At 44.7% G+C, this 25,027-nt stretch overlaps 1 protein-coding gene across 5 annotated transcripts in view; it reads left to right on the forward strand.

Moving 5' to 3' along the window:
• The window catches only part of XPNPEP1 (X-prolyl aminopeptidase 1), a 384,359-nt gene that overhangs the window by 213,824 nt on the left and 145,508 nt on the right, over positions 1-25,027 (forward strand). For all 5 annotated transcript variants that reach the window (XR_014961064.1, XM_085603445.1, XM_085603448.1 and 2 more), the window contains 3 exons: positions 8,857-8,946; positions 22,502-22,552; positions 23,192-23,250. Coding sequence is in view for 4 of the 5 variants with exons in the window: in XM_085603445.1 (XP_085459571.1) it covers positions 8,857-8,946; positions 22,502-22,552; positions 23,192-23,250 (200 nt within the window). In the remaining variant the exon portion in view is untranslated. The remainder of the gene's footprint in view (positions 1-8,856; positions 8,947-22,501; positions 22,553-23,191; positions 23,251-25,027) is intronic.

Below are 25,027 nucleotides of genomic sequence, written 5' to 3' on the forward strand. Positions count from 1 at the left end.
CTCTCCAAGTAGACACCGTTGTCGTTTATTTATACAAACATGGGTAGCTATTGACGGGCACATTTAATATACACGCACACCAAGCCATTCAAAGGGGATTCGACAAAAAACTATGCAAGAAACCCCCCTCACTGTTAATAAAACACACATCCACCGCCGGATGTGTAATACTTTTTATTTTGCTCTCTGGAAAGGAGACGAACCTCACTTGAGAGTCACAGCGTGCTCCTGGCTGAGCCCAATGCTGTGTTACACACACCAGTGCCTGCCGAGTGCCACACACCTCTGTGTTGTATTCCACCAGCTAGTGTGTATTCTATGACACTCTCTAGCCCATGTGCACTGTAACACCACCCCGTGAATATGTCATGCCACACTTGCCTTCGCACGGGTTATATTGCCCCATCTAACGTGCCTTCCTCGATGCCTATGTTATAACGCACAGCGCTATGCCATACATATTACAATCTGGGATCCATATCTTTGTCACAGTGCATATGCAACGTTACACTCCCCAGCACATATTTTATATGCGTCCACCTACCCTTTTCACGGGCATTACATTTTGCGATGGGGGGGTGGCGGGTCAGGGGGTGTTTCTGCCAAGTGAGCCCGGAGTCACAGTCACAAACGTCCTCTTCTTCCTGAATAAAAGTGAGATTATGCTGCATACTTGTTCATATTTTAAGTAGTTCGCACAGACACACATTTTAAAAACAAAGTTCCTAATACCCACTTTCTCTGAACAGTTAGCTTGCTGCCCCATCCACCTCCTCCCTATCCTCTGTTGTCTGTATCCATGGACTAGCCTCCTCCCTCCTGCCATGCATGGTCTGATGTGCTGCCACTGCCCTCCATTTAGCATGATGTACCAGTCCACTCCTCATGCCCTCCATTGCCCAATTCTATGGCCCATCATTGACCTCCGGCTTAGCCTCTGTGCTTAGCTTGCTGCCCCTATTCTCCTTCCCCCTGCCCTCCGATGTATTTGTGCATGCCCCTGCTCCATCCTTTTTGCCCACCATGTTCCATGGACCTGCCACTCCTATCTACTCTGAGTGTTCTGTTGAGCTGCCACTCCCCTCCCACCTGCCTAGCATTGTCAGATGACTGTAACCTGTCCCTGCCACCTCCACCCTGCCTGTCCACATGCCATGCCCCTATCCCCTTCCTCCGGTCCTCCATGGTCCATTTTACTGCCACACCCTTCTGCCCTCCCTGGTCTGTTGTGCTGCAACTGCTCCTCCTGCCTGCCCCGCGCGGTCTGTTGTGAGGCCCCTTCCCCTGAACTCTCTTGTCTGTGCCCAGGTCCTGACCCTCCCTTTTATCCTCCATGGTCCTTTGTGCATGCCCCTGCACCCTCCTTCTTGCCCAGCATAGCCATTGTGCTGCCACTAACCATCCCGCTTGCCATGCATGGTCTTCTGTGCTGCCATGGCCCCTCCCACCTTCCCTGTGTGGTCAGCTAGCTGCCCCTGACCCCCTCCCACCTTCCCTCCATGGTCTGTGTGTATGCCATCATAGTCTCATTGTTGCTCTCCATGGTGTGTCTTGTTTCTAGTGCTCAACCTGCCTGACCTCCATGGTCATCTTGCTGCTCCTGCCCTGCCCCCTTGCCCCCAGCCCTCTGTTTCCATGTGCAGACCCCTATTCCCTCCCTCCTGGCTTGTCTGTTCCATTGTAATGCCCCTGATCCGTCCCTCCTGCCCTTTATGGTCTGTTGTGCTGCAGCTTTCTCTGCTGTCTGTCCATTATGGTCAGCGAGCTACCATTGCCTCTTTCCCCTCTGTTCTCTGTTGTCCATGTGCATGGTCCTGTCCCCTCCCTATTGCTTTCTATGGATTGTTGTGCTGCACTCCCGTCCCGCATGCGCTGTGTGGTGTATTGTGCTGCTGCAAACCCTGATGCCTGCCCTGTAGGGTCAGTTTGGTGCACCTCTCCATGTCCCTCCTGTCCTCTGTTATCCGAGTCCATGTCCCTACCCCAATTCCTTCTGCCTACCATGATCCAATGTACCATACTTGCGAACATTTTGAACTTGGTAAGGGGGAGATTTTGAAAAAAAATTGGGTATTGATTTTCCCCTTTGAGTTACATTGAAAAAGAGGAGATTGTAGACAGGAGACAGATCAAATAAAGCCCATTTAAGCTTAAAAACATTGGACGTTTCCTGGCTGAAACGGGTCTTTTGGCATGTATGGTTGTACTACCACTGCCTCTTCCTTCTGCCCACAATGGTCTAATATATTGCCACAGCCTCTCTTGCCAGTCCTGTATTGTTGGTTTGTTGCCCCTGCCCCCCTTTCCACTGCCCTCCATAGTCTGTTGTGCTGCCACTGCCCTTCCTGCCTGCCCAGTGTGGTCAAATTGTTGCATCTGCACTCTCCTACCTGCCTTCAATTTTCAGAGTCCGTGCCCCTGGCCTCTGCCTCTCAACAGTATCCCAATGAACAACTAGATTGCTAACATTCTATATTTATTACAAAAGTGTGTAACGCCTGACGTCATCTTGATGTAATCAAAACTGTAATACCTAGAGTATTTCCTTTAGAAATTACATATATGAGAGGGTCTTATTCGCATCAAAATTATGGTTAGTGCTCTAAAAAACTAAAATGAGGACATATTTTCTGAGTTTTCAAATAGCGACAAAGAGCTTTTAAATTATTTGTAATCTTTATGTTTTTTTATCCAGTTGACCACTTGATTAAATGTTGCACCTAGGGGAGAGGATGTGGTGTTACTTCCAGAGCTGCAGACTTTGCAACTGGGGAACCAGGTTGGAGTTTCTGCTTCAGCTCAACATTCTGTGATTCTGGTCAAATCACTTAATATCCCCAGGTCTACAACCAAAATGAATTTGATCTTGTGTGATGTAACCAATGTTCATGTAAAGCACTCCAATACCTGATAAGTCTGCACTATATAAAACTGCGAATACACAAAAAATAAGTGTTTTGCACACTTATGACATTGGGCTACATGTGGGCTACATCTGGGTGATATTTGTGCTGCATTTGGGCTCTTTTGTCTCTGGTGGCCATCTTGGGAGATTTATTTGTTATGAAGTTTCCTAATTTCCTCATTTACTGCAGTCTCCTCGGTAGGAAATGCTTTCAGTTTTTTACTTTGATTCCATCAAGAAGGTATTCAGATATGTCACACATTTGCCATAAATTCTGAATGTTAGCACTCTAGTTGCTCATTAGATCACTGTAGTAAAGCTACTGCTCACCACGGAAGTCTGCTGCTGGTATTAAAAGTGCATGTTTCAGTCTGCATATCAGAATTTTTTAATGAAATAGAAGTGGATTTGAGAAGTCACTCAAAATGTGCCCTAATTTTTCTTTCTTCAGCACTAATCATAATTTCTATGGCAAAATGACCCCCCTCATTGTGTTCCTTTTTAAATTAAAATGTTTTTAGTGTTACCAGTTTATTCCAATCAAGATGGTTTCAGTTGTGCCATACTTTTGTCATAAGTAAGACAGTAAGCGCTCTAGTTGTTCTTAAGAACACTCTGGGACATTCTGTCATTGGGCTATACTTGGGCTACATCTGGGTGATATTTGGGCTACATTTGGGCTCTTTTGTCTCTGGTGGCCATCTTGGGAGATTTATTTGTTATGAAGTTTCCTAATTTCCTGCAGTCTCCTCAGTAGGAAATACTTTCAGTTTTTTACTTTGGTTCCATCAAGAAGGCATTCAGATGTGTCACACATTTGCCATAAATTCAGAATGTTTGCACTTTAGTTGCTTATTAGATCACTGTAGTAAAGCTACTGCTCATCAGGGAAGTCTGCTGCTGGTATTGACAGTGCATGTTTCTGTCTGCATGTCAGAATTTTTTAATGAAATAGAAGAGGATTTGAGAAGTCACTCAACATGTGCCCTAATTTTTCTTTCTGCAGCACTAATCATACTTTCTATGGCAAAATGAACCCCCTCATTTTGTTCCTTTTTAAATTAAATGTTTTAAGAGTTACCACTTTATTCCAACCAAGATGGCTTCAGGTGTGCCACATGTTTGTCATAAGTAGGACTGTTAGCGCTCTAGTTGTTCTTTAGAACACTCTGGGAAGCTGCAGTAGAACACAGAGGAATCAACTGACAGTCTCTGCCCTTGTTGGATGTACATGTTTTACTGAGAATGTCAGACTTCATTCTCACATGACTGAGAAAGATAATGTGAATTTACAGAAAATATGCTCTCAGTTTAGCTTATAGATCACCTTCCAAACCTCTGTGGGAAAAGCATGAGAAAATAGTTTCTCTCAAACATGATTCATGATATCACAGCAGAAGGCTTTTTCACATAAAATCAGCTTAGAACACACCACAATTCCTAAAATGAGTATGGTACCATCAACAAATGATTTATAATGTAACTAAAGTCTTAAAACCTTCTATTAACTGCAATGCTTTTTCATGAGGTGCTATCATGTATATTGGTCCCAAGATGGCTGCCAACACTTCTTGGATGAAGTGCTGACAGCCAATCAGATCTCACGATGAGATATGTGGTTAGGCTCCGCCCAGATATATATGTGATTTTACTTTTGATTTTCTCAGGAACTACTGAACGGATTTACACCATTTAAGCAAAAGGCACGAGTCTGAACTGAGGACTACCTCTTTGCCAAATTTGGTGTAATTCCGTTCAGCACTTCGGGCTGTAGCTGCGTCAACAGGTCCTATGGAAAAATGCATGGGGAAAACGCGTTTTGGGACCCCCCTTTTTTCTCGGCCCCCGCTTGACGAATCACCGTGAAATTTTCAGGATAGGAGCGGACCGGAGCTGGCCAAAAGTTTGGAAAATTTTGCGAAGATTCATCAATCGACGCCAACGTTATTCCAAATAGAATGTTGCGGATTTCCTATGGAAAATAGGTCCTAACTATAACTACCTACTGGTGACTGCCAGTAGGTAATATATATATATATATATATATATATATATATATATATATATATATATATCCTCAAGCACTCTTCCACTCCGCGATTCTGCCACCAGCCGCGGAAAAAGAGCACGGACCACAATCCTTTAAATACCGATGGTTTTTATTGTCCTTTGGGTTACATCCACAACACAGCAGCCATTACGCGTTTCATCCCTGCTTGGGGACTTGATCACATGACGCTGAACCACCAATTGTGCTGCACTTTTAAAGGGGGTAGGGCATCGTGTGTTTTAACAGTTTTTTTAAAACAAAGTAACTTTATTCACGGCATGTTTAATTTTTCTTTTTCGGTTTGTCTTTTCCTTATTTGCTCTTTCCTAATAGTTTAGACATTCTAGTACCACCTATATACAGATATAAATTTCAATACAGAACCTTCATCAAAACAGTATCGTCATAAACTTTCATTTATGATTATATTTGTGTTCACTGCGTCATGTTTAAACAGATCATATTTCATTAGTAGATATAAATATATAAATAAATAGAGTGGTCCATAAATTTATAAAAACATTTCCTGTGTCAAAATGACCAAGATAAAATCATGTATAAATATATAAATACATAAAAAAAATCCCACAAATGTATAAAATTCTGAGTAAAAGATTAAATAATACTACACAATTTATTACAAGTACAATCATAAAATTTGTTCTGTCTGTCATGGCCTCCGTTGATTAGTTGGAGCTGACATACTGGGAGCAATAGTTCCCTGCGATTCATGGTCATAAACTGGAAAGGCTAAGAAAAGACCGATCAGGTTGCCCACTGTAAAATGATACCCGGCACAGCCCTACACACTGAGATTTTTGTAATTTTTATCTAATTTATTATTTTTTGTCTTAATTAGTATATATATTGGTGTGCAAAATGTGCTTTAATTTAAAACTACTAGATAAAAAAAGTGAAAGGTGCTTGGTAGTAAATATAAAAATATATATAAGAGAAAGGAAGCAAGTTTAGATATCATAGTAGCCCAGTAGTTACTATAATATCGGCCGATATATAAATAGTAAAATACTGCTGGAGCTTAAAAATAATGCAAGCAATCAGTACAAGTTAATCTAGTTATCAGTCCCAGATTGAAATCAGGTTGCAGCAAGGAAAAGAAATTTGTTTAAAATATAAATATAAATATGTAAATGATGGAATTGGATACCTTGACATGAACGTGACAGTTATAGACTGGCGTGTAGCTCCTCCGAGCTATTTAATCCATATGGGTGTTTACTGTCTAGATTTAAAATGTAGTGCATTTCCAATATTCTGAGTGTTCTCTCTCTGTCCCCCCCTCTTTTGTTTATAGGGACAGAATCAATGAGGAAATAACTTAAATCTTTTGGGTTACCCTCATGTTTCGCCTGGAAATGACGCGCCACTGGATACGCCTGGTCATGATTTTTGATTGCACGTATATGTTGGAGTATTCTCTTGTGGCCTGGGAGACTAGTACTCCCAATGTACCTTAATTTGCATGTACACTCCAAAACATATATTACATGGTCAGTTTTACAGTTCAATGATTTGGTAATTTCCTTGTTAGGGCCCCCAAATGGTGTAGTGTAATTTGTTGTTGAGACCCCGTATTCGCAGGCCTTGCACACCTTACATTTAAAGAATCCCCGTCTTTGTGACAGCCAAGATCCCTTGGTTCCCACCCCACATGGGTCATTGTCCACCAACATATCCTTCATAGATACTCCTCGTCTATATGTGATAGCTGGGCGTTTGGAGATCTTGTTACCAATTATGGGGTCCTGTTTTATAAGGTACCAATTTCTATTGAGTATTTTCCTTACTGCTCCCTCCTGACTATTATATTCAAAGATAAATCTAAAGTTGTTAGTTAATTCATCGTCAGAGGCTTTTTGTTTTGGGGTTGGACAGATCAACATATCTCTATCAACCTGGTTGCATTTGGTAAGGGCTTTTTCTAGGCATTTGTTGCTGTAACCTCGCACCTTAAAGCGATTAATGCATTCCTGATGTGCTATTTTTAGGGATCCACTTTCACTGCAAATGCGTTTTATTCGTGGTAGTTCCCCATAAGGGATGCTTTGGATGAGGTGCTTAGGATGGGAGCTGCTAGCATGCAGAATTGAGTTTCCTGCCGTTGGTTTTCTATGCAGTTTTGTTTCTACCCTCCCTTGTTCTATGTACACCTCCACATCAAGAAATATCACCCCCGTTTTACTGATATTGGAAGTAAATTCAAGGTTTAGGTCATTGATGTTGAGTTGGTCAATAAATTCCCTTGCTCCTTGTTCTGTTCCCTTCCATACCAAAAAAAGGTCGTCAATGAACCTAAACCAACATTGAATGTTATTTTCAAAGATATCATGATATTTGGTCATGAGTACAAGCTCCTCCCACCAGCCCATGTGTAAACATGCGTAGCTGGGGGAGAAGCTTGCACCCATTGCCACCCCGCGTAATTGTTGGTACAACGCGTCCTGAAACATAAATATATTGTTAGTTAGACATAGTTCAACCATGTTAATCAACATTTGATTATGCTCAGCATGTATGTATGTATGTATGTGTCTTGTAAAGTGCACTGCTGCCCTGAGGCGTCGTGGCGCTGTAGACCGCTGGGGAACCCGTCCTGGCTATCCCTGTGAGATGGTCCCTCCTGGGTATCTCCAAGGTGAAACCAGGCATCCCCGGCGAATGTGGGGGGCCGTTGTGGAGATGAGGCAAGCTAATGCCCAGAGTTGCCGAGTGTGTTCCTGGTTAGAGTAGGTACCGAGGCGAGAATTATCGAGTCCGTTTTGACCCTGGTCCACGACCCTGCCGCGTCGGGAATTGAACCCTGGTCCCTGGCCGATTCTCTGCTTGCGGATCTGCCGCCTCTAACCAGTGAGCCACACCTCTCCATAGCATAGGTGGTTCCTCTTCTTGCTAGGTAATATTTCAATGCTCGTAGTCCATCATTGTGTTTGATTGATGTGTACAGCGAGGTTACATCCAACGCAATCAAAAGAAAGTTCTCCTGCCATTCAAGGTCTCTTATTTTCATTAGAAAATCGCCCGTGTCTTTAATATATGAAGCCAGGTTCTGAACAAAGTCTTGTAAAAAGAAATCTACGTATTTGGATGTTTTTTCAAATATACTATTACGTGCTGATATGATTGGCCTCCTAGGCGGATTGATTTTATCTTTGTGTATTTTAGGTATAAAGTACAAGATGGGGATAACTGGTTTTTGAGTCCACAGATATTTATATTCTTCTGTTGTTAACAATCCCATCTCTCGCCCCCGCTTGACGAATCACCGTGAAATTTTCAGGATAGGAGCGGACCGGAGCTGGCCAAAAGTTTGGAAAATTTTGCGAAGATTCATCAATCGACGCCAACGTTATTCCAAATAGAATGTTGCGGATTTCCTATGGAAAATAGGTCCTAACTATAACTACCTACTGGCGACTGCCAGTAGGTAATATATATATATATATATATATATATATATATATATATATATATATATATATATATATATATATATATAGTGTGTGTGTTTTCAGATAGAACCTAATAAGGAAAAATATGTATCCTTCACATGAATGATTGTTTATAATTTGTCCAATAGACTATCTAATAATTCATGTATTTGAATCAAATAGAGATATATACGCTAAGAGAGGTATCTTAGTCTGTATTTGTTGAGTACTGATCCTAGATGCTATTCTTAAAAAGCAAACTTTCTATATAAGGCCTTTGTGAGTCAGCCCAGAATTTAAAACTCAGTTGGATAAATGTAATATGAACATTTCCATTGATATGTTTCGATTTTCAGTATCTGATATTCAGATACTTATGCTTCATCATTGTAAGCATTCATTTTTATTAATGACTTTTTCATTTGTGTAATGCTTTTATCTTCTTTCAACAGACGCATCGATATATTACAGCATATACTCCCATCTGCATTGCAAAAGCAGTGAAAAATGCAACAGAGATAGAAGGAATGCGGAGAGCTCATGTGAGTCTAATTTTTGGGTCGACAATGTATCCTGATTATACTGAAGTGACTTTCTTTTGCTTTGTTTTCTTTTTTCTCTAATACATGGTTCACTTAAGGCCTAAAAGCTGTATTGGCATAGGTAACATCAGTAACATGTTTTTTTTTAAGAATAAAGACCAGTCAGTTCAGAAATGAAACCCCTTCTGATGGATACTTCTAACTGCATATTCCTCACCTAGTAAATAATACTTAGGCGTCAGACTGGATCTGGAAACTTTCAGAGCAACTCTCTTGCATGCTGCTGGGTGGCATCATGCAGCTTGGCAAGCTGACTTCATTCTGCACCAGAAGTGAAGAGCGATGTGTGGGCATGCTGCGCTCTTGTCCCCTAGGCTTTTAGTAACAGATAATACCTGGCTGTCTTTCCATCTGGCTAGCATCACTCACCACTGTCACCCGTCCTCGAGCGCTGGAGCGCCCCGTTGTTGGGGCAGCCATGCGCTATACAAGCATCGCTAACATAACGTAACATATAAGTGCAACCCATGCATGCATATTTCAGTTCCTTTCTTTCAGGAATGGATCTGGAGTTTCTTCTTGATTTTTTTTTTTTTACCAGACTTTTTGTCAGACTTTATCCAGTGCACAAGGAAATGTCCCCCCCTAGACCCATACATGACTGTCGCAATCAAATATCTCTCCCAGACCCTCAAAGTCTGCATGTGATGCCTAGGGTCAGACCACAACTCTGAGGACTGTGGTGCCTATGTGCAGATGAACTTGAAGGCCATGCACGAACGTGAAGCCAAACTTGTGTTGCCAGGCACAAGAAGTCTCTGCTCTGTAACATGTCAAGGTAAAAAAGAACGTCCCATTCCCGCAACAGATCTTTGTTGTGGTCAAAGTTTTAAGTAAGTCAAAGAACAATAACACAAATGAAATCCAAGCAGGAAATGTACTCTTCCTGCCTTTCTCCAACTCTGTAGAGGGCGAAAGGGTGTCAGTGGGCCTCCTGTTCTCGCCCCTGATCTCCAGCAGAGTGAATTCCGACTCTGGTCCAGATGCATCCTGAGTTTCCTTTCCATCTGTGCCCCTTGGAGACACGTTGGGTTTGGCACTGAAACCATGTGCCTGCTTTGACTCCACTACCTCCGCATGCACTAGTCCCGCTTGTATCGATACCAATGCCAACGCAATCTATGCTGGATGAGGATATACAGCATATAGTGCTATCCGACTCTAAATTGAATCCGCCATGACCTCAACCAAAGTTATACTTGGTGCCGGCTGGTGCACAACTTCTTGGCGTAACCCCTTTGATTTGGATACCTTGGCTTTACCACATTATAGGACACAGTCTCTATAACATATTTCTAGCACAGATTCTGAAAGTGATAACTATGATGAAAGGGACAATTGTTCCCAAAGATGATGAAGAAAGTTGGTATGAAGAGCTTCATACCACCAGTGCTGCTGACACTTCCTCATATACTGACATAATGTTCCACCCTGTGTTCTACAGAGGGCCTTTTTTGCTGTAGTAATGCGAAGGGCAGCTGAGGTGCTGGCTTTATAATTACCGACCATGGAAGTAAAAATTGACTTGTTATCTGAGGTGCTACAGCCTGGGCAGGCTCCAACTGAGCCACTGTTTCCATTTAGCAAGGCACTTTCTGACACCCTTCTATGCACCTAGGCTGTGCCCGGGTTGGTGCCAACTGTTAGAAGACAGGTTGCCCATCATCACTGACCTGCACCTTGCAACCCTGCCTTCCTAACACAACATCCCTCTCCAGAGAGTCTGGTGGTCCATGTGTCCACCAGCTGGGTCAACTCAAATGCTTTCCCGACCAATCCTCCCAACCGCGATTTCAAACTAATAGTGACTTTTGGCAAGATAGTTTTCTCCTCCACGAGCCTTGCTCTGAGATCGTTCAATGCTTGCTGTCTCATTGGCCATTATTACCAAGGCCTTTGGGGCATGATGGCCCAAATGTTACTGGATGTTACAAACGGCCTTTGGGGCACCCAGGCTATCCAGGGCAACCATGATGCAGCGAAATTCGTGATACCTTCAGGACTGGACACGAAAAATTGTCTAGGACATGACAGGCGTACCAGTGTGGCTGTCTGACCCCATGCCTGGATTGGGTTCACAGGCTTCTCTGGGGACTTCCAGGCACCTTTAACGGGGTTTGCCTTTTTGGGAGAATGCAGATTCAGTTTTAGAATGTTTCAAGGCGAGTGGAGCCCAAGCACAATCCCCGGGTCTTTCTGCTCACACAAGGCAATTTCACCAGCAATTTCGACCTTTCTCTGTCTTGTAGAAGAACATGAGACCCCTCCTCCAGAACAACGGGCTTTTCTGACCTTTGATGACAGAGACCATGGTTTTCAGAGACATCAAGGACAGCGTGCAACTTTTGTGTGTCTTTGCAGACACACAGCCACCCTGTCAATGGCAGGATCTGATATTTCCTCCAAGGTTGGCAAACCATCACAGCATAAAAGTGAGTCCTCAAAATTGTCCATGGGGCTGTACTCTCCCTTTCATTTCTACCTCACCACAACTTCCACTGTCTTCAGGGCTGGTGACAGAGGACCCAACGTCTGTCTTATGGCAGGAAGTACAGGCCTTTTTGTCCCAAGGAGCAATAGTAAGGGTTCCGTTCTTGTAAGTAGGAACTGGCTGCTACTCCTACTACTTCCTTTTGCCGAAGAAGAATGGAGGCCTTTGGCCTATTTTAGATGTTTGCCCTTTGAACGCCTTCCTGGGAAAGGACACATTCAAGATGCCGAGGTTCTGTCTGCTCTAGACAATGGAGATTGGATAATAGATTTGGACCTGAAGGATGCTTATTTTCACATCATCGTCCTGCAGGTCCACAAGTTCACGATTGGTCAGGAGCATTTTCAGTTTGCAGTGCTCCCCTTTGGACTCACCAGTGCCCTCTATCGATTACAAGAGTGATGGGAACAGTCATAGCACATCTAGCTGCGTCGGCTACCAGTCTTTCCCTACCTCCCAACGTTGAACTTGAACTTAGTCCTCATATTCTTGATGTACACCCCTTTTGAGCCATTGCACAGTAGTCACTGGAGGCATCTAATCTTAACGACAGTCTTTCACATCGCTATAACATTGGCTTTACATGTGAGCAAACTTCAGGCGCGCTTTGCAAATCCACTTTATACCGTCATCTTCTCTGATAAGTTGCTTTTGAGAGCTCGAGCTTCCTTTCTACCTTTAGTGATTACTCCTTTTCATATTAACCAGGCCATCATGCATCTGGCATTCTCTGCTCCATCACATTCCTCTGAGGAGAACGAGAGACTTCACTGATTGAACCGTTAAAGCGCATTGAGTTTCTCTATCAATGATTCCTAGGAAAATGAAGTGGAAGATCTGCACTTTGTAGAGTTTTCCAGCCCAAAAAAAGAGTAGAGCAGTGCAAAAACGAACCATTTCTCGATGGATTGTTCTCGATATAAAGTTCTGCTACTCTCTGGCAAAATGCCGCCCTTCCCTTCCCTAAATATTTTTGCAGGCTCAGTCCACCAGGGCCAAAGCTGCTAAAACTGTGTTAAATCACGAAGTGTCTGAATGGAGATCGGTTGGGTAGCCACATGGGCTTTATTCCACACATTTTTGAAGCACTACTGCCTCGACAGTCTGGTCCGTCAAGAGCGGCATTTTATCCCCTTAGTCCTGCCGTTTTGTGGTCTGAGCCCTTTCATAGACCATAACATTCAGAGGTACTACTATTGTATCTATTCACCAGGTGAGGAATCTGTATGAAGTATCCATCAGAAACAACAAATTACTTACCTTTTAGTAACAATTTTTATGATGGATAATCTGTCTGACTGCAGATTCTTCCGCACCCTCTTACCTTCCCTCTCCGTCAACTGAACTCTTTTCCATCTTAAAAGATCCCAATCTAGAGATCTACTCACTAGTCGTACGAATTTGCAGATGGACTCTGCATCTGAGGGCGCAGACAGTCTTGAAAGCAATTGATGTCAGCGTTCATGGGTGGAGCTTATATGCCATTTCGCTCTTCACTTCTGGAGTGGAACAACATTTGCGCGTAGCCGCACAATGCCACCTTTTGGCATGCAGAGAAGGCCTCTAAAAGTATCCAGATCCAATCTGATGCCTGGAGATTATTCACAATGAGAGGAATCTGCAGTTAGAGTATCCATCAGAAAGATCGTTACGAAGATATGTAACTTGTTCATCTTGTACTTTACTGGATGTTTCCATTAACTTTTCTATGGTGCAGGATAAGCTTTGCAGCCTCTGCTTCGCCTACAAATGTCTGAAGTAATGTGACCCTCCACACCTAGGCAGCAAACTCACTCCTTACCACTGCTGAACCCTCCTTCTCATGTGCTCGGCCCCATAATTGATGCAATTAACATAGGCATGCTTTTCTATAAAACTCACTGAATTCCCCAGCTGGCCTATCCAGAAGAAATCAACACCAAGAACTCCTGTGCCATCTGGAACAGCAAGTCCTTCCCACTCTGCAGCCAATGTCCACAGCCACGTCTGAGTGGTTCCCCTGTTCAGTGAAGTCTCCCCAGCTATCCTGACCACCTCGAATGCAGCATTGGCTGCCCTCTCCTGACCTCCACGACATTGCCTTCAGTGTGAATCTGAAGCGTCCCCACAACTGCGACTGGCCCGGTAAGAAGAAATGTGACGTCTCACGGCACCCCTGCACCTGCAGCCCCTGGGCTTTGGGGAGCTTTACCAGCTGTGGTCCTGTGACCCCCAACATCCAAATTTGCCTGTTGCTGATGCTGTTTTTCTGTCTGCACCCTCTGATTCGACGCCTGCAGCCTGTTTCCTAAAAGAAGAATCTCCATAGAATTGCATTGGAAGCTCAACGCTGTGTTTTGCACCCTGCACCCGGCTGCCCCTGTGCCGCTGATGGTGTAGCTTTGATGCTGCCTTTTGTGCCCCCTGTGCTTGCCTAAACCCCCTGGGCCTGCTCCTTTTAACCATGGGTGCTTACCTGCAAATATCACCTCTCGTGGGTGCCCCCACTCTCCATTGTGTAACATTGGACCCAGTGACCTCTGCACCTGGCTGCCCTAATGCCATTGGTGGTGCAGTACCTACCTTGATCTGACCCATGCCCAGTGTTGGTCTAAACCACCGAAGACTGGATGTGTAAATAGAGTACTTGCCTGTAAATGTGCATGACTGTTTTCCTCCCATAGGATTGGATTGCATTTCGTCCTATTTGCACTAAGTGTATCTTTTACATTGCTAAGTTAATACTACTGTTGATTTGAAACCACAAAGTCCACTGGACTGTGCACACTATACCTTACTTAGGTATAGAATATGCACAGCCAGCTTCATACACTATCCCTCAAAGAAGCTTATAAATAGATAGGATGTTGGCTCTTTATTTTTTATCGAAGAGAATTCTCCCTTCCAAAGCAGATGCCTCCTCCTCTGACATTGATTCAATGAACATTACTCAACAACCACATCAACAAAAGCAGTGCATAAAAGTAATAATGTAGGTCTTCCTTAGCTGGTATTTTCTTCAGTAGTGTCCACAGCCAGCTACTCCAATCATCAGATGAAGCTTCCGCAGGTAAAGTATTAAAAATGGAGGGGAACATCCTGCGCTAAAGATTGTGCAAAAATCACACTATTCTGATATCCAGTCAGACTTTACCACCCAAGTTATCGACAATCGTAGATCCACTGAAAGGCGATGACAAGCATCCTTTCGATGGGTACTTCACTGTTATTGACAAGCAAGAAGCACTGTTTATAACAGGATCCTATCCAATGGTGACAGCACTGTAGATAACCATGCCGACGGTAACAGTGCAGCCACCTTTGATAACAGTTGCCATCTTATTGACCATGGTGACCCCACCGAAGACCTTGTCGACAAGAATTAAAGTTACATAATGCCTTTAACTTTCCTTCTGTCATCGCTGAAGATTTCTGCACACCCTTCTGTGCAGATACTGGATTCAGAACTAGGGGCTGACTCTGACATCCAGAAGCAAGCGCAAGACACAGCCTGCAGTCCCACTCAATTCAATGCATGCTATGTACCAGAATTTGAAGAGGAGCCTAATGAGGAGGGATATCAGCACAAGTATGTGTATCTGAAAGAGACACGTTAGTGATAGATTCCTTACCTTAGAATATCCCCAGGCGTCAGACTGGATCCGGAAAGTCTTTTCGTAGCAGTACCCATGCGCGTCAGTAGGTGGTGTTGTGCGGCTCCGCGTCCGTCGCTGGCGTCGTATGTGCCGAGATGAAGTCACGGAGACTACTTAGGCGCCACCCATGCGCGCTGACGTCAGTTCATTCTTTTTCCGCACCAGAACACGCAGATCTGGTTAGAGCGCATACCTTAGTCACTTTTTGACTAACTTTTTGAGACTTTTGTCTCCTGTTTCAGTTGGTTTCCTAGTGCAGGTAGGGATGCCTGGATTTAAGTCTTGTGGGGCCTGCCGTGGCAATATGTCGGTGGCAGACCCCCACGATGTCTGCCTCTACTGCCTGGAGACCGACCACGACTACCGGTCCTGTCGGGCCATGGCCCGAAGGCCTTGAGGGAGCGGCGCCAGAAGCTGCTGGAGGTCCGGCACTCGTCCCAGCGACGTTCCCGCTCCAGGGGCCGTTCCAGGGACTGCTCGCGGGGCCGCTGTCATCGCTCCTCGGACTCCAAGTCTTCACCCTCGTATTCGGGTAAGAGACGATACAAAAATAAGTTAAGAAGCGTGTTCACTCTCCGACGTCCCCCCGTCGGTCCCCAGATGCGGACGAGGGGGACAGGGGTTCTGCTCCGGCGGCTCCTTCGGAGCCCGGGAGTCCTGCGGCCTACCCTCCTTACCCAGGTCCGTCGGCGACTCCCGCACGGGTGCAAGAATTTCTTGCTACCATGGACCGCCTCTTTAGGCCTCTGGCTCCTGCCGGCGCGCCTTTGGAACCCGCGTTCCTGTGTTCGGATCCGTTTGGGCCACCGGAACCGCCGGTGAATCCAGCTTTGGCGCCACAGGATCCTGTGCCGTTGGCTCCGGCCACGGTGCCACAAGGTCCAGCACTGCCGGCGCCGCAGTGGGTGCCCTTTGTCCCGCCCTTGCCCAGGTTTCCTACCTGGGATCCGCATTGGGATGCGGCGCCGGTTCGGCCCATCCGGCGCCGTTCCCGGGGCTGTTCCCGACGCAGATCTACTGGGTTCTCGCTGGCTGTCCAGAACTCACTCATGGACATGCCCTTTGTTGGCACTTGCCTGTTTGGCGATAAGGCCGTCAGTGCGCTGGAGCGTTTTAAGGACTTGCAGGACACGGCCAAGTCCTTGGTTCTTTCCACGAAGAGCCCAGCCACTCCTGGGTTTGGTCCCTTTCGCGGCAACGGAAGGGGCGCCCAGGCCCGTTCTTTCAGCAAACCTGTGCAGAACCAGCCTCCGCGTGGCCGCGGCTTCTGCGGGGGGCGGGTCTGGAAATCAGCGTGGGGGTCAGTCCAGCTCCGCCCCACCGCTTCAGCCTCCAAACCTTCCTAATCCGAGCCTTGTGGGGCATTCCACGCCAGTGGGTGGCAGGGTCCGCCTTCATCTAGCCCACTGGCACGCTATCACATCGGAGAAGTGGGTGTTGCAGATCATCCGCAGGGGTTACTACCAATGTTCCTTCTAATTTTTTCCCTCTGTGTGCGGCAGTGGAGGGTCTCTGTGCACTGCAACCATGGCTATGGGTGCCAGGAACAAAGACCGCGCACCTGTGTAGCTCCAAATGTCACTCCAAACGTTTACTTTAAAAAGTGAAAAGATGGTGCATTTTCACACATACAGTGCCAGCCTTACTTGAGAACAAATGGTGCGGCCTGTAGGTTTCTATCATAATCTTATATTTATTGACTCTTAATTGACTTGAATATTGAACAAAAATATCCTACACAATCCGAATGAGTCAAATAATTGCAAAAATCAACGATTCAGTGTGGGTGCATTTCATACATGATTAGTAAGTACCAGAATAATCAATATATGACCTATGGAATTAAAAAATAAAGAGCTCACCAAGCCATCACCGGCGGGGCGGCTGAGGGGAATAGACGTTTGCTACAAGGGCGGGCATCTCTTAACAGCTTACACCTTGTGCTTTCAATCCTCTGCTTCTCCGGAATGTGCACTCCTCCAGAAATTGTACTAGGAAAATGATGATGATCATCATCATAACAACAATCATAATCCAGTGTTTTTTTTTTTTTTTTTATAGGTGCTCAATGCTGAATGCCACGTCATGAAATAGAGACTGCCAGGTCTTGATTATACCTCATTCGTCCTTCGACCACCCTACACTTTTTGTATCTTTATCTACTCTTGCCGGATCTTTCTTTATCTCTGCTTTCTTCCCAATTCACACTACACAGAGGTCACATTCATAATCACGGGCACTGGAGAAAGAAGGGAAAGGTATAGGCAGAAACGGTAGAAAGATAAACAGGGGCCTTTACTTTGTCTCACTACCGCTTTTGAAGGAAGACAGGAGAGGGGTAGAAATCAATACTTAAAAGCCCACAATTAATTGCTTTCGCAATAGCGCTTCACTAACAATAGAGTAGAGCCTGTTTAAAACTACAGCGTGTACTTTCTGAAAGTACACACTGTGTTTTTAAACTTGCTCTACTCTTTTATTAGTAAAGCGCGGTGCGGGGACGATTGTGGGCTTTTGTTTAAGAATTGATGTTAATCAGAGCCCCTTCACGGGCTGTGTTTAACATCAATACTTAAACAAAATCCCACAATCGTCCCCGCACCGCGCTTTACCAACAAGTGCGAACAGCCCCATGCCGACAAGCCCCCAAGCCCCCCAAGGTCCCAAGCCCCACTTACCTGCACTCCGTCCCGACTCTTCCTCCGGCACACGCATTTAGAAAGTGACCGCTTTTCGCGCCGCTCGCTTTTTTAAAGCGGCGGCGTGATTCTCTCGCACAATGTCCTGGATGTGTGCACGCTCCACACTCGGCAGTGCGCGCTGATGTCAGCAGAGGTGCGCGCACGCACCTTCAAGGGAACGTAGGTTACTACCTTCCCTTTCAATCCACCCCTCCAGACATGCCACCTCAGTGCCACCACATGTCGGGGGAACACTTGGCAGCTCTCCAGCAGGAAGTCACGACCCTCTTGGCCAAGGGGACTATTGAGTGTGTTCCTGGGCCAGAAGTAGGGAGTGGTTGTTATTTCCACTACTTTCTGGTCCCCAAGAAGGACAAAGGGGGTCGGCGTCCCATCTTGGACCTCTGGAACGTCAACCGCTTCCTCTGGAAGGAGAAGTTCAGAATGCTGACTCTGGCTCAGGTCTTGGCTGCCCTCGACCCTGGAGACTGGATGGTAGCGTTGGACTTGCAGGACGCATATTTTCATATCCCCGTCCTGCCGGCCCACCGGTGTTACCTGCGGTTCACGGTAGGCCAAGAGCATTTTCAGTTTGCCGTGCTCCCCTTCGGCCTTACCAGCGCCACTCAGGTGTTCACGAAGGTAATGGCGGTGGTTGCAGCTCACCTGCGCAGGTCAGGGGTGTCAGTCTTCCCTTACCTCGATGACTGGTTGCTGAAGGCGGGCTCGCCCCAGGCAGTCGTCAACCACCTTCAGACTACGGCCGACCTCCTGCATTTGCTGGGGTTCTCCATCAACGTGGCGAAGTCGCACCTGAGTCCCTCTCAGAAGCTCCCGTTCATCGGAGCGGTTCTGGATTCGATGCTGTTTCGGGTTTACCCTCCCGAGCAGCGAGTCCGGGATAGTCAGGCTATGATTCCGATCTTTTAGCCTCTGTCCTGGGTTTCAGTCAGGATGACCCTCCGGCTCCTGGGCCTGATTGTCTCCTGCATCCTGCTAGTGCCAGATGGCATATGCGGGCTCTGCAGTGGGACCTGAATAATAATAATCCCAGGATAATGAAAATAGTGCTACACTTTTCACAACCACCCAAGTGCCTTCAACCTCACTACTTCTGGTCAGGTGAAGAATCTCTGCCTTTGCTCCCACTTGCGATGCAATCTCTATATATTGCTGTGTGCTTCAAATATTGCAATCTGGTCACACTCTGGTGTTTGTTTGTGTTTTTTAAAAACATTTTTTTTACAGAAACCGCAAAACCATCCGACCCCCCCAAAAAATCTGCATTTGCAGGAGCTACAGCAAGAGAGTCTCCTCCTAAAAACAGCCATAGAGAAGGTCCCAAGCAAACAGCGGGACCGATGCTTCTATTCCAGATTCTTTCTGGATAAGACAAAATTGGGCAAGTGGACATCAATACTGGACTTTCAGAAGTTGACAAAGTTCCTAAAGAAACAATCTTTCTAGATAGTAACCCTCCAAGTAGTTCTTTTGATGCTTCAGGAAAGTGAGTACCTCACCTCCCAAGATCTTCAGGATGCATATTTTCACGTCCCAATACATTGAAGACTCAGACAGTACCTGCAATGCTCTGTGGTGAAGCAGCACTGCCAATTCAAGGTGCTTCCAATCAGGCTAAAATATTTTACAAAGAGGTTGACATCTTTCACTGCTTTCCTTTAAAGATAATGTTACCAAGTACTTCCATACTAGGCTACTTGCTCTTCAAAGCTTCATCAAACGAAGAGGCTTGTGCATCTACAACTGCCTGTTTCTAGAACTCGGACTGACTCTGAATACTAAGAAAGCTTTCATCCATCCTGTTTCAAGATTGAAGTTCCTAGGGACATACCTGAATTCTCAGCTCGGAAAAGGTTACAGCTCAGAGAAAGGATTGATTAAACTTAAAGCCTAGTCAAAGACATATTGCCCCAACTCATAGTGCCCGTTGGGACATACAGATCCATCTTAAATCTCATGTCATCTTGCATTGACCTTGTTCCCTTTTGCAGCCTTAGATGACTCAAACAAGCGTTTCGTGGTGGAGGTTCCCTTTGTATCTCAGAATAGGTCTTCCATTGCAGCCATCCACATGGAGAATAATAATAGCAGCTGCACCAATGGAAGTTTGGGAAACCCACGTGCAAGAGCTGTCCACAAAAGGCCTATGGTCAATGGCAGAAAGCACCTCCACAATTTGTTTTTTTTTTTTTTTTTTTAGAGTTATGGACCATCAGGCTTGATTTCGATTTTCAGTCATGCTTTCTGGGTTAGCAAAACAAGCTATGTTGATCAGAACAGACAACACAACCTGAATGTATTGCATTGCAGAAGAAGGTCCCTTTCTTTATCACTTGGTCATTTCCAAAGAAGTGGACATCACAGTGGATCATCTTCCATGATGCCTGACCGACTAGGCAGACACACTCGGCCACATGAGTGGGAACTCCATTTGGACCAAGTAGAATTCATTTGTTCAAAATTGGGGCAGTCAACTAAAGACCTTTTTGCCACCCTGGAGAGCAGGAAATGCCAGCATTGCTCCAGAAATTTCAGTCTACTTGGATCGGAGCCCAATACCATTTTGATTGCGTGACAAAATGTCTTCACTTAGTCTATTCCGCCATTTACCCTCATTCCTGATTGCCACGTCATGGCCTCATCAGTTTTGGTACAGTGAACTCATGAGGCTGTCAGTGTACCTAACCATTCCCTTTGAAGAACCATCTGCGGCTCCTCACCAGACACAGCAGAGTGATACTCTACCATGAACTTCAGTCTTTACACCTGATGGCATGGTTCCTGATAACTTTGATGCCCATCTGGATATTCCTTCAGACTATAGAGACATTTTCGTGCAGGCTTGTGTGCCATCCACTGTGAAGACCTACAATGCTGAGTGGAAGAGATTCTGTTTGTCGTGGAAAGAAAAGGACCATACTCCACCCTCCATCGACCCCCGTCAAGTTTTAGTGTACTTGCTTGGGCTCCCCAGTACTAAATGTCAATCAGGGATTACTTTGCTAGAATGTCCAAATTCTGGAAGGACAGAAGACGTTTCTTCATCCTCATTCTTGCAGAGAATTACAAAGCAGCTTATGAAAGTAATTTACAGGCATTCACCCTAAAAGAGCCGTATCTTCTCTTCACCACAGACAAGGTGATTCTACCAACCATATTTATGACAAAAGTCCCTATAGACTTTCACTTTAATTAGACTGTTATCCTGCAGACCTTCTTCCCTAATACACCTGCTGGTATGGAGGGATCCTCACACGTATTGCAGGTCTGCCGGTGTATTAGGATACAAACGGACAAAACGATGGACTTATCGCATTCAGATTCACTATTTTCCTCTTTCGTCCATCCAAGAAAAGGCTGTTTACTATCCAGGTAAGGCCTTGTATGTTGGCTGTCTGCCTGTATCACTTTCTGGCACAGTAAGGCTAAACCTCTCCTACAGAGCAGAGTGAGGGCACACCCCCACCCAACCAGAAGAATGGCCATTCCATGACAGTACCACTTGATGGTGGAATATTTTTGTTGGACATTTGCCATACAGCCACGTGGAAAAGTAGGCTTCTCTCTACCTAGCATTACTGCCCAGATGTGAATGTGGCAGCCGAATCTGCAGTGGGACAAGCAGTTCTATGCAAACTGTTTCAATAAAGTGAGACTGCGTTCCACTTTATTCAAAAGTTATGTACTGCCGGCTGTTCTGATTAAAACATATGAATATATGAAAGATGTAACACTGGAGAAGAAATTAGTAATTTACCTATAACTCTAGTTCTCCAAAGTTGGTCTTTTTTATATATTCACGTGACCCTCCTACCCCCGGTCAGAGGTTCAATTCTATCATAACTACTGTTCTCACCTGTGTTGCAAACATCAGAGCTAAGAGAGCATCTAGTGGGAGTCTGAGAGCTCAGCACTTTCCCCTCAATGGCTGAAGTTCAAGTTTTTGAAATGAGGTGGATGTGCACTGAACAAACACTGTTATCGAAGCCTATGGTCATTTTAACACTGGTTTCTTCTGTTTAAAGTTACTGGGTAGTCGTGTGCTGACAACAGAGAGGGATTCAAGAATGTGAATACATGAAAGATACCAGTGCTGGAGAAACTGAGTTTCAAGTGAATAACCCATTTCTCTCTCATCATTTCATTAAATAGTCAGGCTATGTAGGACACAAAGGTCACATAATCATCTCTTAAACTTCAACTGTTAAATAACATTTATTATTATCTTCCTTTATGTTGGCTAAATTGTATATCAAGAGTGGCGTAGGAATAAAACTTACTCGCCGTCAAGAGGCAATTTCCCCAGATCACTGAACTTCTGCATGAATCCTTCGGATGCTAAGGCCCCTATAATGAATCATGCCCTAAATCTATTGCATTTGGACCCTGACTGTTTCACTTCAAGTACTGGGTTTCGTCGTCCTAAAGACTTAATTCTACTCCACCCTTTCTGTAGTAAACAATCTGTTGTGAGATCCAAGCTTATGTCTCCAATACCCATTTGCAAGAAAATAAACATATATGTTGTCAATTTTCCCGATCAATCCACGGACAGTGTCGTTTTCGCTAACCTGATTTGCCAAAACTGATGAGCAATATGCCTGTACATTGTTGATTTTAAATGATTCATTCATTGTTTCCTTTGTGTTTTTTACTTTCTAATGCAGGTTAAAGATGCTGTTGCTCTCTGTGAACTGTTTAATTGGCTGGAGAAGGAGGTAGTGTATTAATTGACCGTGTGCTCTAATATGTGGATTTATATTGCACTATAAATAATATTAAAACATTTCTGCCAACTAGTAAATTTCCCCTACATCATATTATATAAAAGTTGCAAACTTCAGTGTGCAGTGTAAAGGGCGAAGCTTTTGTGTGCCAGCCTATTCCTCCTGATTTCTAGTACATTCTTTTTTAGAGCTCTGCCTCGCAACCTCCTGCTTTACATTTTGCTCTCAGTATGGTACTTTGAAACTGCAGAAGGCTTGAGGTCTCTACTATTCCCTCAAAGATAGCAGAGATTGACAGACCTTGTGCTTCTGAGAGGTTATTATGACTAAGACGCTTTTATACCCAGGTCAGACATACATACTCACTGGGTACAATCTGCCCTGTGTGGACGGACTGTAAAATGAAGTCCAGGATCTTGGAGGTTTCATTGGCCATTTTTAGGATATCATCTCTGTAGAAATGCTTTGATTAAGGTTGTTACACTTTAAAAAAAAATTACAGCAGGACATATAATAATATCCCTGTCATCTTGGAATTCATTAAGTTCAAATTTGATATTGATCTCTAGTGCACAGTTTGTGATACTGCTGTTGTCCTGACCATCTTTGCTTGTATTCTTATTATTCTAGGTTCCCAAAGGAAGCGTTTCAGAAATCTCTGCCTCTGACCAAGCAGAGAAGTTTCGTAGGTAAGCTACTTGAGAAGGTGCACAGCTCAGTGGACATGGGAGGAAGTGGCATAGACTTAAACTTGGAAGCATTAACATTTAGTGACCTGCGCCTATTTTACAGATTTGCAGCCTGGAATGTAGCAGTGTTAAGTGACACTTTACTTGTTTACTGAGAACACAAGTGAGCAGGAAACCTATAGGTTTGTGTTTTCTTTTGACCATACAATGTTCTAAATCAACAGCAATCCTTTTGTGGGTAAATGACTTGTAGGAAATCCCAAACTAATCTACCAATGCTCCCATGTGGCTGATGATGTTGTTCTCAAATGAAGATTTGCCTATAAAATGTGGAACAAAAAACACAAAGGTCCTCATTCCAATGTGACTCGGAAAGCCCCCGACCACAGGTCGGAGGCTTTCCGAGGCACATCTTGGGTTTCACTTTTGATTGCCACATTACAATGCAGGCGGTCAAAAGTGAAACCAGCCTGTCATTCCGGCTGGATTCCAACAGGCTCAAGGAGCCCAAAGCTCAGTTGGAGGCCTCACTGTAGTCTCTCGGATGGCATTTCCTCCATCGGGATTACAATGTCTGTTTCCAACAGGCTTTCCATGTTGGGCTTTCCAACATGGAAAGTCTGTCAGAAAGCGAGTTTTGGACCCCTAGCAGGGTCCCCTTCTCCCTGCGGGCTTCGGTTGGGGCCGAGGGGGCACCTATGGTGCCCCCTTGTTAATACCTGCACCATGTGGCAGGCACCCACGCGATGCGCGGATTCTCCCATTTCTCTATCGGAGCTTGTGCTGCGGCCAGATTACTGCCGCAGCACAAGCTTCCATAGAAGAATGGGAGTATGCGACTGCACCATGTGTGGTCCCATTGTAATACTGTGGTCGGGACCGCCGGCCGAAGGTTGGTCGGTTCCAATTTCGCAATGACCTAATAAGGCCCTTAATATATGTGTGGGCCTTTTCATTTAGCCAGCTCAACCCTATGAGTTAAAATTCCCTCTCTGGAAGTGTGAAGTCTCTTCTAGATTTAGATGCTGTGTGTAATTGTGATATCTGGTGGTTCAGTTCAAAAATGTAAGTTTGGAAAAAACCTTTCTTACTTTAGGTGTGTATCAACATATGCAGACCTTGATCATCACATCAACCATAAGCTAACAATGTGACCAACATTTTAGATTATTTTTTCTGCAATTTGGTTTGGGGTATATTGACAGAGCTCCTAGGTAAGCTGCCAAACAATTTGTCAAAGGAATTTGAAGGAATGATGTTAAGGAACCTAGTCTTGATCCTGAATCAGAGTTTTTAGGGATTTTGTAAATGGAAACATTGACATAGTAGTAGAGTGATAGTTGTGCAGTGTGCAGTCCGTGGAGGTCCTGTATGCCATTTTGTATTATGAGCACATTCCTCAAAATCTGCCCCAACTGTAATAGGAAGTTTGTCTTTAAGACCAAATTTCCAGTATGTATGTTCTGTGAGACAGGGGATCATAAAGTTGACGATTGCTATGCATGTTCACTCTTTAAGACTAAGACTATGATATGTAGCCTCAATATTTTACTACCACATTGGGCACCAGCAGATGTAGCAGGGCTCCCGGGGCTAGAAAGGCAGAAGGGAAATGTTCGTTGATGGATGTAATAGGTTTCTCTGAAGCTGAAGATATTGAGGCTGAAGAGGCTCAAAGAGAACAACAAGAGGAACGAGACCAGAAAAGGTTTGCCAGTCTTATCTGGAGGTTTGGAGCATAAGACCGATTTAAACTACAGTGCCCTAAGTTAAAAAA

Source organism: Triturus cristatus, chromosome 1_2 (genome assembly GCF_964204655.1).
Source record: "Triturus cristatus chromosome 1_2, aTriCri1.1, whole genome shotgun sequence".
NCBI classification, from domain to species: Eukaryota; Metazoa; Chordata; class Amphibia; order Caudata; family Salamandridae; genus Triturus; species Triturus cristatus.